Source organism: Macrosteles quadrilineatus, unplaced genomic scaffold, assembly GCF_028750875.1.
Source record: "Macrosteles quadrilineatus isolate MER2022 unplaced genomic scaffold, UCM_ALF_1.0 Scaffold_9__3_contigs__length_116548681, whole genome shotgun sequence".
Lineage (NCBI taxonomy): Eukaryota > Metazoa > Arthropoda > Insecta > Hemiptera > Cicadellidae > Macrosteles > Macrosteles quadrilineatus.
The window spans coordinates 29,222,149-29,236,445 of record NW_026542602.1 but is presented as its reverse complement, the minus strand read 5'-3'; the positions used below and the strand labels follow the sequence as shown (position 1 = coordinate 29,236,445).

The 14,297-nt window shown below is 36.0% G+C and overlaps 1 protein-coding gene across 6 annotated transcripts in view; it reads right to left on the bottom strand.

The window, feature by feature from the left end:
- Nucleotides 1-1,741: 1,741 nt before the first annotated feature.
- Nucleotides 1,742-14,297, bottom strand: part of LOC129002397 (dnaJ homolog subfamily B member 3-like) — a 99,573-nt gene continuing 87,017 nt past the window's right edge. For 5 of the 6 annotated variants that reach the window (XM_054430169.1, XM_054430168.1, XM_054430173.1 and 2 more), the window contains 5 exons: nucleotides 10,383-10,577; nucleotides 9,011-9,034; nucleotides 7,855-7,968; nucleotides 5,048-5,168; nucleotides 1,742-2,738 (listed from right to left, as the gene is read on the bottom strand). In XM_054430169.1, the coding sequence (XP_054286144.1) occupies nucleotides 2,639-2,738; nucleotides 5,048-5,168; nucleotides 7,855-7,968; nucleotides 9,011-9,034; nucleotides 10,383-10,577 (554 nt within the window). In that variant the 3' untranslated portion in view covers nucleotides 1,742-2,638. The remainder of the gene's footprint in view (nucleotides 2,739-5,047; nucleotides 5,169-7,854; nucleotides 7,969-9,010; nucleotides 9,035-10,382; nucleotides 10,578-14,297) is intronic. The other variant, XM_054430172.1, reaches the window with a different exon arrangement.

Here is a 14,297-nt window from a genome sequence, read left to right as displayed (position 1 = left end):
GAATGATTTTCCTAAAGCAGATGGAATTAGTGGTTAGTAATAAATATTGACTCTTTCCGTAACATGATAGACTAATTATATGAACTCATTCTCCCATATAGTGAAAGTGGGTTTGGTATGAAACAAACTCATGAACAAACAATTATAAGACTCCTAAAAACCTTTTGGGCAACCTAAAGCCGATAAAAAGGTAGGAAATATTGTGTTAAACGAATTCATCCATCACGTTTTTTAGGGAACACAATCGTCATACGGTACTTATTATTGCTTATCCTCCCTCCATTTAACTAAGATTCTAATGACTTCACTCTATCCATCGCAGTTAGCTGAATTTACATAAAACCTCAAGATTAACCGTCGATTTCGACGGGGTTCCACTAGTAAATGTTTAATATGTAAAATGTTTTTGTTTAATAAATTAAGTTTTAAATTACAAATATTATACTTTCTATAATTTCTTTGCAATCACTGATTATTTTACAATGTACAACATATTTAAAACTAGCACTATCAGTTAAGTTGTCCAAAACTGAGTTTAGTGAATGTGCAGTTTTAACACGTTTGGTGCGGGCCAGTTGCTGAGGACCGGCCGTGAAACCTGAATCAGAATCAGAATCAGAAACCTGAGTACAGGCTGGCCCGGTCCCGCTGAAATGAATCAGTCATTGTGGCGCGGTCTTGAGGAGTAGACGGGAGTTATTGCGTGTGCACTACTAGCATAACCTAACCTCTATTGAGTGTGTTTCACCCGCTGTTCCCGCGGACCAGCGCCAAACACCATTTCCAACCTGGATCCTAACTTTTGGGAACAAAAGGTAAGAATTTTATGTAAAAAAAATGTTCAGGCCTTGGGGAAGCACCCACTGATATTTTTACCGCACTCAATGTGTTAAACAGTTCAAATGGGTTATTTTCTGTAAGAAACAAAACAGCCATTAAGTTTTGATGGTAAAAAGCTTTTGACAAGTGTTAGCAATATTTTATCCCTATATATATATTTCAACAGAGCAGCAATACAATTTTTTTAATAATTGTATAATGGTGAGTGTATGGTCTGCTTTGGCTTCTGCCTATCGGGAATGGGGGAAGCTAGACCACACGGCCAACACTGAGCCAGCGATCCATGAGTTGTTTATCGTTGCTGATGACTGTGCAGTGCTTTGAGCTCTTATGGGACTACGTCATAGGCTAGGCAACACAACGAGTATGTTTTATCTATGAATACGTTCACAAACACTGAAATACAGCTCATTGACATTAATGTAGCTTTGCTATGGTTTGGAACAAAATTAGATAATTTCCTGCAATCATGTGTGCTCAGTGCATCAGTTTTCCTATTCAGGCTGCGCTCAAACCCAACTGCAACTGCACTAAATGTGTCAAAAACTTCTAATATGTAAATATAAATCCTCAGACAGATTCAGGAGTATGACATCACAAATATTCTTCTAGTAATAATTATTTATTTTATTTTACATGAAAAGGAACAGATATCTGTTCAACATAAATATTCCGCATTGAAAGCGTTTCAGTCATTATGACAATGATATACATTAAATAAGTACAATGAGACCTGACTGTGGTGAGCCTATGTGCACCAGGACAATAGTGCTAAACCCACAAACATAATCATATCCAACCGTACATTATTGAGCAAAATATAAACTTGACTTTAAATTTGTTCATTTCTTAAAAATTGTCTTTATATTCAAATTTTCGGTTTTTATAGGAGATTTGGCAAAATAAATCATAACTAAACTAAAACTCACACAAAACCATATTTTATCCAAAAGTCTACAATAAATAAATAAAACAAACATGGCTAGTATTAGCGGACCTAGGAGACAGTACTCAATGTTGAATCACGACGCTTGTTGAGCTATTACTCTACAATATTCAAATTCAATGACAAGAAAATTACTGTTACTTATTAAAGTACATCCAGACTGTTCCTACTTACCTTAAACAAACATTATAAAAATAAACTTACGCTTAAACAAATATATACAAAATTACGTTGTGAAGAGAACCTAAATCAACTAACTCAGTGTAGGAAACATTCAGTGCTACAATTGTATTACTTCTTTCGATTTCTTAATAATTACTAAAACTTATCTAAAATTGCAATATATAATCAATTAATGTTTATCAGCCCTAATTCTGCCCTATTTCTATCTTCTATTCACAAACTTTCTCATTAAGTGTTAAATATTTACTATTAAAAATGTGTTTCTCATCCACGGTAGTTCTACATTCTGATGTGTATATTTATTTAACGACACACTTTGATTTGCCTGTATTAATTATCTATGTTATGTACTTGACGTTACATGAGAGAGTGCAATAAAGTAGTAAGTGCCAAGCTAACTAAGTACACACTCACAAAGCCAATAAAGAAACTTTAATAGTTGAGATCAAATCTGAGAGAATTACATATTACAAACAACACTGATATATTTCATCTTAACTGTATCTTTCTGTAGATTTCTATAATTTCATCAGTCTACACAAAACATTCAACAGGGCAGAACATGAATTTATTACAATAGTAAAGTCAGCGGAAACATAACTGCGACTTTAGTATATCCGTTAATGAAGTTTAACAAATAAATACAGCGACTTGGAGGTGAGGATGGTTCTAACTGTATTTCAGGGCCTGGGCCACCCCGTTCACAGTCTTTGAAGTGAGGACGTCGTTTTCATATTGAAGAACTGTCTCTTTGCCGTTCTCTTGCACTCTGAAAAAAGATAAATTCTTGTAAATAATGTTTGCACTCATGAAATTGACATTGAATATTCTGCTAAGAGAGGTTGAAGAAGATATTATGATACCCTGCATTTTCTGTAATTTATTCTCCACATAAAAAGAGGCTACCTCAAACGAATTTTCCTCCATAGACATAAGTGCCCAATATAACTAGACTGTTTCCTTGGAATCATCCTTGGTTTGGTACCTTGCAGTATGTGGAATCAACAAGTAATTTTTAAATTGGGTGATTATTAATCAGTGCTAATTAATTTGAAAAGGTGGATATAACAGCAGGATGGGGTTTCAAAATATTTGTTATTGGAAGGTACTGTGGCAGCAAGCGGTCACCACAATAGAAGTCTTTTAGAATCATTAAGACTAATCGAAGAAGTCATTGCATACCCAGGGACTGAGGCCATGCCAACGGTAGACACAATAATGATGGGAAAGATAAATGCAACTGCAGATTTTATAGAAGAAGGGTTAAAATTTGTTGTCATGATCTTTAGAGCCTTATTATATGCAGCCACTCGAGTGGCGCGCGACCGGAGTGGCCAGTCGCGCACCCTCCCTACTAGTGATGAGCCCATGCGACTGTCCTGCCACCAGCAATCCATGAAATCATATGCTGTTCATTACATCAGAGGGTCACAGCCCCCCCTCCCCCCCCCCCCCCCCCCCCACCACAACCACACATTGCCTCAGTAACAATTTTTGTGTCAAAATTGTATCATTTTTTATTATATCATTGTGTTTAAGGTTATTATTTATGTCAAAACTATTATATTTACTTACAGGTAAGTGCTAGCCTCTCATTAGATGAAATAAAATTATTCACATTCTTGTGGGATACGGATAAGTCACCGTCTATTTATTCTGAAAGTTCATCAAAAGAACGTTTTGACATCCAAATAAAAAAAAAAACTTCTTGTCATCCTTTCTGAGATCATCACAAAGTGTGAAAAATACTCCTTTTGAAGGTGTCTTTATTATAGTAACGGATGGACTCCAATCTAAAACTATTAATTACTATTAATTTTGTTTTACCTACGTTTGTGACGCTTAAGTAAAAGTAGATGACATAATTCATCTTATCATTCACACAGAGAAACAACATACAAGTCTGTATGAAATTCGGTCAGACGCCCGACCTCGCCACACCTGTCGCTTCCCCTAACCATATCTGTGGCCGGGTAAAGCGACTGAGCAGCACTCGAGTGGCAGCACATAATAAGGCTCTTAGGATTGATCTCAATGGTTCATCTAATTTGGAAGGTCTGTACTACATATTTAGATAGCTCAATCACTAGGTTAGCGAGTAGATCACGGGCTTAGGTTTCTCTTGTAGGAAAAAAAAAACGTGGCCAGTGAGAGAAATGTACTATACACGTATCTAAACAGGGTGTTCAACCAACCTGGACAATGAGAATTGTGCTTAAATTATGTATGGATCAAAGATTACAATGATCACCAATAGCCAATAAGCCTTAATTCATTGACAGTGTTCCATTGGTTCCCTAAGTAATAAGTAAATCATCCACAAATCAAAGGGAGACCATCACAGTATTACTGATACCGTACCACAAGAGATGACCACAATGAAGTTACGAGTGATCACAATATCGCCGAGACAGCAAAATATGCTTGCCAGTGTTAAAGCAGCCATGAGTGACGATCACGGTATTGCCAAGACTGCACGATATGTGAGTATTGCCGCGATCGCAAGTGTTGCCGCAATCACAAGGGTTGATCACAATATCGCCAAGGCCGGAAATATAATTACAGGCATGGCCGCAATCACAAGTGACAATTGGTAGCGCTACACCAGCGATGCGACAAAGCGGCATTCACCACAAGTGTGGACACACATTTTGTCCCCGACAGCAGCGACTGTTGGTCGCGTCGCTGTTGTCGTCCAGCTAGGACGAGGCACGAGGCATTACGCTTTGGCCGAGACTGCAAGATGTGCTCACGGAATTGCTGCAATCGTGGGAGACGATAAAAATTTAGCAAAAACCGCAAGATACGCTTACAAGTGTTATCTGTGAGTGATAATCAATCATGGTATTGCCGAGACCGCAAGATATGCACACTAGTGTTGCCGTGACATTGACGATCATCGGTGTAAACCATCATATAAAAAAAACATTTTCTCTGTAGGCCTTTGCAGCCCAGAAGTGGCCCACGGGCCGTAGGTTGGTGACCCCTGCCTTAGACCACAGAAATATAATTAAAAAAAAGTGATTTGTACTTGGCAGGAGCAACTATTTCCCCTTACATTACAAACTAATAACTTACTTTTTTGTAGTGATTTTCTTTCCGTTAATAAATCTAGTTGATGTGGAGGTTCGCTTGACAGCTGGATTACTTCCCCCGCCAGAGCCAAACGATGTGGAGAAGGATGTGAACTGTGCTGAGCCTGCAACAGACATAGACTTTATAAAAACCTGCTACCATTTCAGTAGATGTTACTTACACATGCCTGAAGAAATTTTGACCATTGATACACTCACAGTGAAAAAGGGGAATTTGTTTCACCGCACAACTGAAGTGTTTTGTCCGTGTACGTTTGATTTTTTATGCTTGAAGAAGGAAAAGTTTTAAAACTTGAATGGTTCACTTTCCACAAGCTAATGGCTGGTATAAACTAGCAATTTCTATTCATGGTGCCTATATTTTTTTAATTCCAACCATTAATTAATAAAAATTACTCTACTTCAGGCTAGGTCTAGATGGTCTTGGTAATTAAAAGCAATCCGTCATGGGCGGGATCAGGGACTGAAGCTCCTATAGCGGTTGTCAAAGGAACTGGTCAGCGTGTGGTACTACATGTACACGCTTTACTTCTTTCATGTGAGCTGCTACCACTAATTGACTTGTCCAATAAAATCAGGCCTTTAGTTTTATTTATTTATTTATTTAAAAAAATCACAAAATCGTATAGGCTAAATAACTTGCTTCAAAATCCAGGAAAATTTGGCTTGTCTGCAGCTCATAGAGAAAAATTGGTTCTTGGTAACAATCTACTTTGTCTTTGGTCAGTCCCAATCACCACTTTGGTTTTCCTTGTTTCTGGTCAACATCTGCTTTTACTGTTGTTTCCACTTATACTCTACCTTTCAAAGACAACTTTTTTTTAAGACTGTTTGCAATGTAAGTTCAATGTTTTCTCAGTACAATATAATAATTAATAATTAATAATTTTCTGTCTAAATTAGCAATTTCTGTGCTATGTGAGCTTAGTTCTGTACTTTCAATATTAAGCCCACAACTAGCAGTCCTACTTGTTTGAGTACAGTTATTGTGCTCTAAACTAACTTCTAGATCACAAGGAGACCAGTTAAAGAGGACATAAAAAAATTTATCAAAATTCCAAACAAGCTTTGGAAAGGATAAATTAAGTTACAAAAGCGCTAAATTGTGTGGGTGATAATGTGCAAATTATGGGCCAGAAGACAATTGTGCACATCTAACACCTAAGCAAGTGCTTAATCATCTCTCCGCTCACCCAAAAATCCATCATCAGGGAGACCTGAAATAGTTAAACTTATACTATGTAATGTAAGAACTGATAAAAAACTAAACAAAGTACACACTGACTTTTTACTTCATGTAAATGCTCATCTTTGTGAATGTTTGAAGAATCTCTCCTTTGTAATAGATTAAATCATGGGTATTTGGTCAATTGCGTAGTTTGAAAGTATTGCTTTTTTTTTGTCAAAGTAGTTAACACAATAATGGAGCTGAGTTTGCAGTAACATACCATGTACATCTTTTTAATTTTACTAGCGGGAAAGAAATTTATAAGGACTGGAAAGTAGAGTAGAAGACGCAAACGAAATAATTTACAGTGAGCCTCAGAAATGTACAACTAATAACATAGCTTCACAAGAAATTGAGTTAATTGAAGTTATTTTTTTCACTAAGACTAAATCACGGAATTAATCATTGTCACCAAAGAGATTTAGAATTGAAAGCTACAAAAAAGCAGTAAAAACCAGCTTGGTTAAAAAAACTAAAAAGTAACAATGTAAAACTGAGGGTACAGTTTGGACACATAAACTTTGCTTCAAGCAGAGCTGTGTTTTCATACATCTCTGATAACTGTTATCAAACTTGTTGCAGTGGTTCTGATAATACAGACTGCTGGCATTGAACAAATATTACAAACTTCAGTGTATGAAAAAATCTATCTTTCTGTGTAACAAAAAATCTTATATGTACTGTAATTAATTTACTGTTTTAGAGTTGTATGTTGTTTTTGTTAACAGACTTTTCTTCTTATTTTAACTTATTATTCAAAATTTACAAATTCGTCCAATGTCACTCTTATCCTACACAGAGTCACGAGATTGTACACAAGTCTTTAATAAATCTAATATCTGAAATAAGACTGTGGAAGTCTTTCTGGCCACATTGAGAACATAATAACTACAGTAAGGTCCACGAGAGTCTGCAGTTGAGGGAGGAGCCTATTTACCACATGACTTAGAAGGAGCCAATGAATGAGGACAGCGCGGTGTTGCCAAATCTAATAATACCAGCTGATTTAAAAATATTGTTTAGTATATTTGTATTAGTGTCGAAAATAAGTGAACGGGCGATGTTGCAATGTTGCGCTAGTCCAGTCTTGCTATTGGCTACCGCCAACTGCGAACTCTCGTGGCCCCTAGTGTAGGCTACGTTTGGGTGTAGATTCAATTCCTTCAGAGGAGAAGGCATGAGTGACTCTCTGGCACTGGTGTGACATGTTGGCCGCTTGCGAGCATAACTTTATTTATGATATCCTAATTAATTTAAGCTTATTAAGGTATTGTGTGACTTTTTGCTGCCTTACATTTACTGTGGAGTGAGTTTCATGTATGGCTCAAAACAAAAGCTAGGTCTAGATTAATTTTATCTTAGAACTGAAATGTCTAGATTACTAGAAAAGGTTAGTTTAACCAACCAGTATTAAAATGCAGGCCAGATAAACTAACCCCTATCTTTACCCAGTAAAAAGCGGTTAAATCGCGCATGTCTAGTGGTTGGATCCAGAGCTAATAAAGAGAGGGTAAAAAAACACAAGTGGAATAGAGAGCTTCACTTCAATTGATTTTACTTACCAGCGTGGGCGTTGCCGAACATGTCTTCGAAGCCGAGCCCCAGTCCGAGGCCAAAGGGTCCAAACAGGCTAGTGCTCAGTGTGCTGCTAGGGTGGGAGTGTCTCTGCCTCGATCCTGCATCAACAATACTAATATAGCTAACCAATCAAACACTCATATTGTGCTCATATTATTGCCTGATGTTGATAATAAAAATTTGAATTTGAACTTTTTCTTTATTTTGAACAAATAAAACATATTTTAACTTTTCTGCCTAACTTAAACCACTCAACTCAGTATTTTCCAGTGAATTAGAAAATAGTGTGAAACAATAGGCCTAAAGCCCAATAAACACTGCACCCAATAACCCAGCTGTTGGAATTTCTAAGGAACCCATAAAGAAATTTTACACAAAACCTTAAGTCCTACATCAAGTTATTTACGGCTGTGCAAGCAATCGTTGTGGCAAACTACAACAGAAATCAGTATATTATCATTGTCTGGAAGTGCTATTGTGCTTTTTGGACATTGAGACTCTAAATTCACTTATAACAATAAAGAGTAACAATAAAACTTTGCGATTGACTAAAGTCACTAAACCCCATTTAATAAGCCTTTTCCTCTAATAAACAGTATAATCTTAGTCAAACAGGTTTTCTGGGACAGAGCGCCCTCTTGTATCCTACAACAAGGTGTTATCAGACAGTTAGTGACACAGGTCAGTGTCAAGTAGAAGTAACGGTTATTTGGAACAGTTGAGCGGAACCAATCAACTATAGCGGAACAGTGACAGCTATCTACTGTGTGATTTAAAAAGTAATCATAAGTTACAACAAACAACTGGTGGACTACTTTGAAAAATCTTTACATTAGGCCTACATGGCTTATTGTTTAAGCATTAAAAATTTTTATAGTGCAACAAAATACATTGAGATTGTTTTAATAATGGATTTTTGGCTAGAGATTAATTTTTACTAGGCACTACAGGATATTTTGTAATGAATAAATGTGTAGAAATGATAACAAGTTAAGAAATAAATAGCTGTAATATTAAATGCTAGCTGTAACTAAAAGATTATGCATGTCTACTAGAACTAGTCAACAACTTTAAAATAATATATCTAACAATTTTGTTTGTCTCCTGATCAAGACAATTGAGTCGTAAAGTAAATCTTACCATGCATTCCCTCATCGGGTAGACCTGAAAGTCACCGAGGACTTGTAAGCATTGTTTATCACACTACAATACACGTTATGATGCTATAGAATAAATTATTTTTATTAGGTTATTATAATGCTTTTGTTGCTTTACAATTAAAATACAAGAGATTAAATAGAACTGTCTGAAAGAGATTCAACATAACCAAGTTACCAATTGATTGTTGTTAAGCTAAAGTCAACTCAGATTTTTAGTGGTCCTTCTAGCATAAATACAAAATACTCCTGCCGCAGCAACCCAACTGACTAAGCGAATGTCTATTTGCCTGATCAGATTTCCACTGAAATATTCCCTTGAACATGTTATAGTGTTAGCAAAACAGGCCGATGGAGACCTGTGGGGGTGCGTGCGTTTGAAGGGACTTGACCTGGTCTCCATCGGCACTCCCGTTTTGCTAATACTGTAGTTAGATTTTTACCCCATTTAAATAAAATTAGGTTTAGTGAGTAGGCCTACCTAGGTTTGCTGACAAGGAATGTGAGTTTTTTTTTTAACTTTATACATAAACACAACATTCTTGTTATATGATTAATGCTACAAAGTAATTGGCATGTGCTGTTTTGTAGCATTGAAAATAAAATAAATAAATAAATAAAAATATGTAAATTTTAAATTAACATTTTTTCCGCACGGTAACTATTAATTGTACAAAAACACTCCAAGATTTTTTCTCTCTACTAAATGGTTTTGGAGAGAGGCTCTGGGAAATTCTATGTTTTGAGAGTTCAGGATAAAAAACTAATTTTTAACCCCGTAACACCAAAACACCAAATTCCAATAGTTCAAACATACTGGTTTGCTATCTTGCTAAGCTTCTTTGAAGATAATAGAAACTGTTAACCATATTTATTTGGAATCACGCAGCATAAAATAAATGTGTTTGTCAACCATCTTTGAAAGGTTTATAACTAAAATCTACTACGCATATTTGTTTCTTGTTTACAACCAAACAACTCTTGACTTTTGGGTACTGGAGTGATCTCACAATCCATAGGGACTAGCTGTAGCCAACTTTTTATTAAAAACCCCCTAGTTGAATGAGCCACTCACAGAGAATTGTATAAAATTATTACATTTTCCCTCGGTTTTTATATTGAGATAGTTTATGTTACATTAAAGACTGTATCGTTAACAAATGTTGATCTTCAGTTTGGCTTGGTCAAAAAGTTGGCACATTCAACAGAAGTCAATAACTAACATCAGTGTGCCATGTCAGTAGTTCAATTAGATGAACTACATTCTTTCTAAAACTGGTTACAGTTTTACTACAGAAATATGTCTTGTCCTATCCTTAGTCAAAGAGAGTAGACAGTGAGACAAAACAACTAACCTCCAAACAAATCCTGGAATGGTGACCCGCCAAAGAATTCTCTGAAGACGTCTTCTGGGTCTCTGAACGTGAAGGGGAAACCACCAAAGCCGTGGAAGTCAAAGTCAGCGTCATGGTGATGCCTGTTGCGGCCGCGAGATCTGTCCTGGTTCAGCCCATCTTTACCGTACTGGTCGTACACTCTTCTCTTCTTCTCTGTAACACAACATATCTGCTATACTACCTCCCATAGTCACTATAGATACAGTATACACAGTAGGTAACAAATACAGTAAACACTTTTTTTTCAAACTTGTTATAACCAACCCTTTTTTTCTCTAACTCAACATACCAGCTGAAGTAAACTCATTTAAAATCCTTTTTTTCTGAAAACGTCCAGGAATCATGAGATACAAACATAATAAAAAACACAGCGGAACCTCCAATATTATTCCCTCTTCAACTGAAGGTCTCTGTTATTAGTCACCTGTAAAAAGTGTTTTTTGATATTTTTACGGTCAGTTTTTGCCACAGTGCAGTTTCTTTGAAATATAAAGTATATAAATGACATTTACTATGTGTAATGCATATGCACACTGTGTTATTTCTTTCCATAATCATTGTAATAGGCTAATCCAAACTCACAACATTTAGAAATTTTGTTACGTCTATGCAGTTAATCATTATGGTCTTGATCCTGTGGGTGAACAGTCAATATAGAGGTACTGTAACTGTAATAACTCTTCATATCCAACTCTCAGGACAACCAACTCCTCAATTATTCAACTGCGTCTGACTATCCTGTTGCTTTCCTGAGCGTTCCAGTTGCACAAGTCTCAGTTGGTCACTTGTCTTTCTTTCTTTTTAATACAAGTTTAACGTATCTTTTAAGACTTGTAACAGGATTTAATGTTCTTGCTACATTATAAATGAAGTTGTTGTTTTTAATAAATAATAAATCATAGTAATTTTAATCATAATAAATGTAATCTCTTGACTTGGCCAATGCAATGTATTGTTAATCTGGCTTAATAAAGGACTTTTACTTTGACTTTTTAATTCCTATTTTTGGGCTTCACTGACTGTCAGATCATTTCTGTGTCCTAACTACTAAGAGATCCTGTATCATTTTATACAACTATATTCTATCTAAAACATATTTATCATTATTTTTCTCTTAAAACTTTGATTCCTTATCAGTTATCACATTACAATAAAAGATTCTCTGACAATTTTTTTCCTGGCAATAAGTGAAATAAATATTTTTGGGTTTTGGTTTCCAATATATGTACCTTAAAACAGGAAAGAAGGAGATTTGGGACCAAGGTCATGTCATGAAGATTACAGTGAAGGCTGATTTCTTAAATGCAAATCGTTCAAACCAATCTATATAATTAATACGCTACATGAAACATTGTCGGTTGAACTCCTCCACCATTTCTTAACCGATTTTATCCATTGACGTCTCATTGGAAAGAGCGTGTCGCGTAGATTTGCAAACTGGCCTTACATTTTTGAAAAAGTCCCTTGGGCTCTGCCCCAGTGGCTTTGAAAGTTCCCATGTTATCCTTATGGAGAACATAATTGTTTACATTTTGATCAGCTGTATAATTTAATTGCTGTTTTTATTTTTCAATTAAATAAAACGCATTGAGTACATTTATTTACTATTTGAGTTTGTCTAAACATAACCCCCAAGACGGATCGTGTTAGTATGGTTGTATCTTAAATTTGTGTATTTATCGTTGTTTTGTGTCGCTTTGACGTAACGTGTTAGAATGATTGTTACTTAAATTTGAGTATTTATCGTTGTTTTGTGTCGCTTTGACGTAACGTGTTAGAATTAAATTTGTGCATTTATCGTTGTTTTGTGTGGCTATAATGTGTTTTTTTTTGTTGTTTTTTCTTTTAAATGCCTCCGACGCGATGACAACGAAACACAGACAGGAGGTGTAATCGTGATAACGACCGCAGCTACAGAACAGTGGCACGTAATAGGCTTAACTCATCACAGTCAGAACCTGACCCTGGACAATCTCAACTATTAGGTTACAAATGCGCCCTAACACCACCCCAAAACGACTTTTCGTTCTCAATTGCCCCTCTATCAATGACCTGTGTTGCCTGTACAGCGAGGCATTTTGAGAAGGAGAAAACCAGCCGGAATGCTTTAGGATTATCAATAACGAAGATAAACATAATCTGAGTTACACACCGGTAATCTTTGAGTTGACTCTTTTAGACTTATTGTAAATATGACTGTTATTCGTTTTGAAATAACTCCTGTAATACTTTGCAATTGCTCGAATTCGAGCAACATGTACACTAGTCTTAATTAAACCGTTTAATCATTTAAACCAATCTCAATGATGGTACTTAATATTCTCAAAAATACTCTCAAATAGCACTCTCAATCCCTTACATGTACTCAGACTTACTTGGGAATATAGCTAAGTAATCCTGCCTGATATGACTAAGTAAACTTGAATTTGAAATTACCTGTTTATTGATCAACAATAAACTTTATATATAAATAAAACATAGCTTAATACCAATGACAAAAAACTTCATTCTAATTCTGGCAGAAAACTTTCACACTGAGCTCAAATGTACTCAAAATATAGGACGACCACTAAGAACCAATTACTAAGACCAAATAATATAAAAATATTAAATATATTACATTTTCCTGGACTATTTAACTAATCTCATGTCCCAATTTCATAATAAAATAACCGATGTGTAAATAAAAATTGTCTGGTTAAAGAGAAGCCACTAAGCAAGTAACGCCCACAAGTTTTGTAAAAGATGAAAACTCAAAATCCTATTATTGTTTTGGTAGGTGACCAAGCATTAAATTATTAGTTTTCAAATCAGTTAATAAAAAGTGTTACCGCAATAATAAACTGATACCATTAACAGTAGTTTTTTTTTAACACTAATTCTCAAACCAATCTTTCTTACACAATAGTACCTCATGTTGACACAATGTAAGCATTTTGCAATCTACAACGATTACATGTTGAGATTACATGAATCTGATTACAAGTCTGATTGTCACGCCCCGCTGGAAACAAACAAACTTAATGTTTGATAAAAAGTTGAAGGAGGTCCAATAAACACAAGACAATGACTGGCACGAGGGCCAAACCCCCATTCTCTAGGAATACAAGCAGGTGAGTCATCCGGCTATACTTAGCCACCTCACAGGCTAGGAAAAGACTCCACTTTGCCACAGAGGCACACGCACCACAGAGGCGACCCTTTGAATGTTTGTAGAACTCTAAATTAGAATCGGAGAGCTGAGTGGTTAGTGTTTGTCTCCAGTTCTGAAGAACTCAGAACTCCATTTGACGACTCAGCCTTACCATTGATAAATATCTAAGAACAGGTTTAGCGAAAGGTGGTTGCCAGACCAGTACCATTATATTCCCAAAACCAAACTACTAGGACTATTCCAAAATGAAGAAATGAAATAGAGGGGATAAACAGATAGGGGACAGAAGATAATTATACTCAATATTTAAAAAAATACTACTTCATAAACTTAACCTAGGCATTACTGTTTATGTATTTTTATAACTATAAGATTGTACAGGGTGGAGCGCGGGAAATTGCTATTTTGAGTTGCAGGTGGTTGGCAGCACTGTTAGTCAAAAAGAGGCGGAAGTGGGCGATGATTGTTGTGACTGACCGGAAGTTTGTCTTCAGCTCATTTTGAGTTGCCATCATGGAGTGGACACGTGAGGAGCGTTCATTTTGTGTTGAAGCATATTTTTCAAATAACTACTCGATAATTGCAGTGCAACGTGCTTTCCGTTTGCGTTTCGCTGTTTCCCCACGCAGACGTGTTCCTGGACGGCAATCAGTTGTGAATTGGGTGAATGCATTCAGGACAGCAGGGAATGTGTCATCTGTACGAAGAGGACCTGCGAG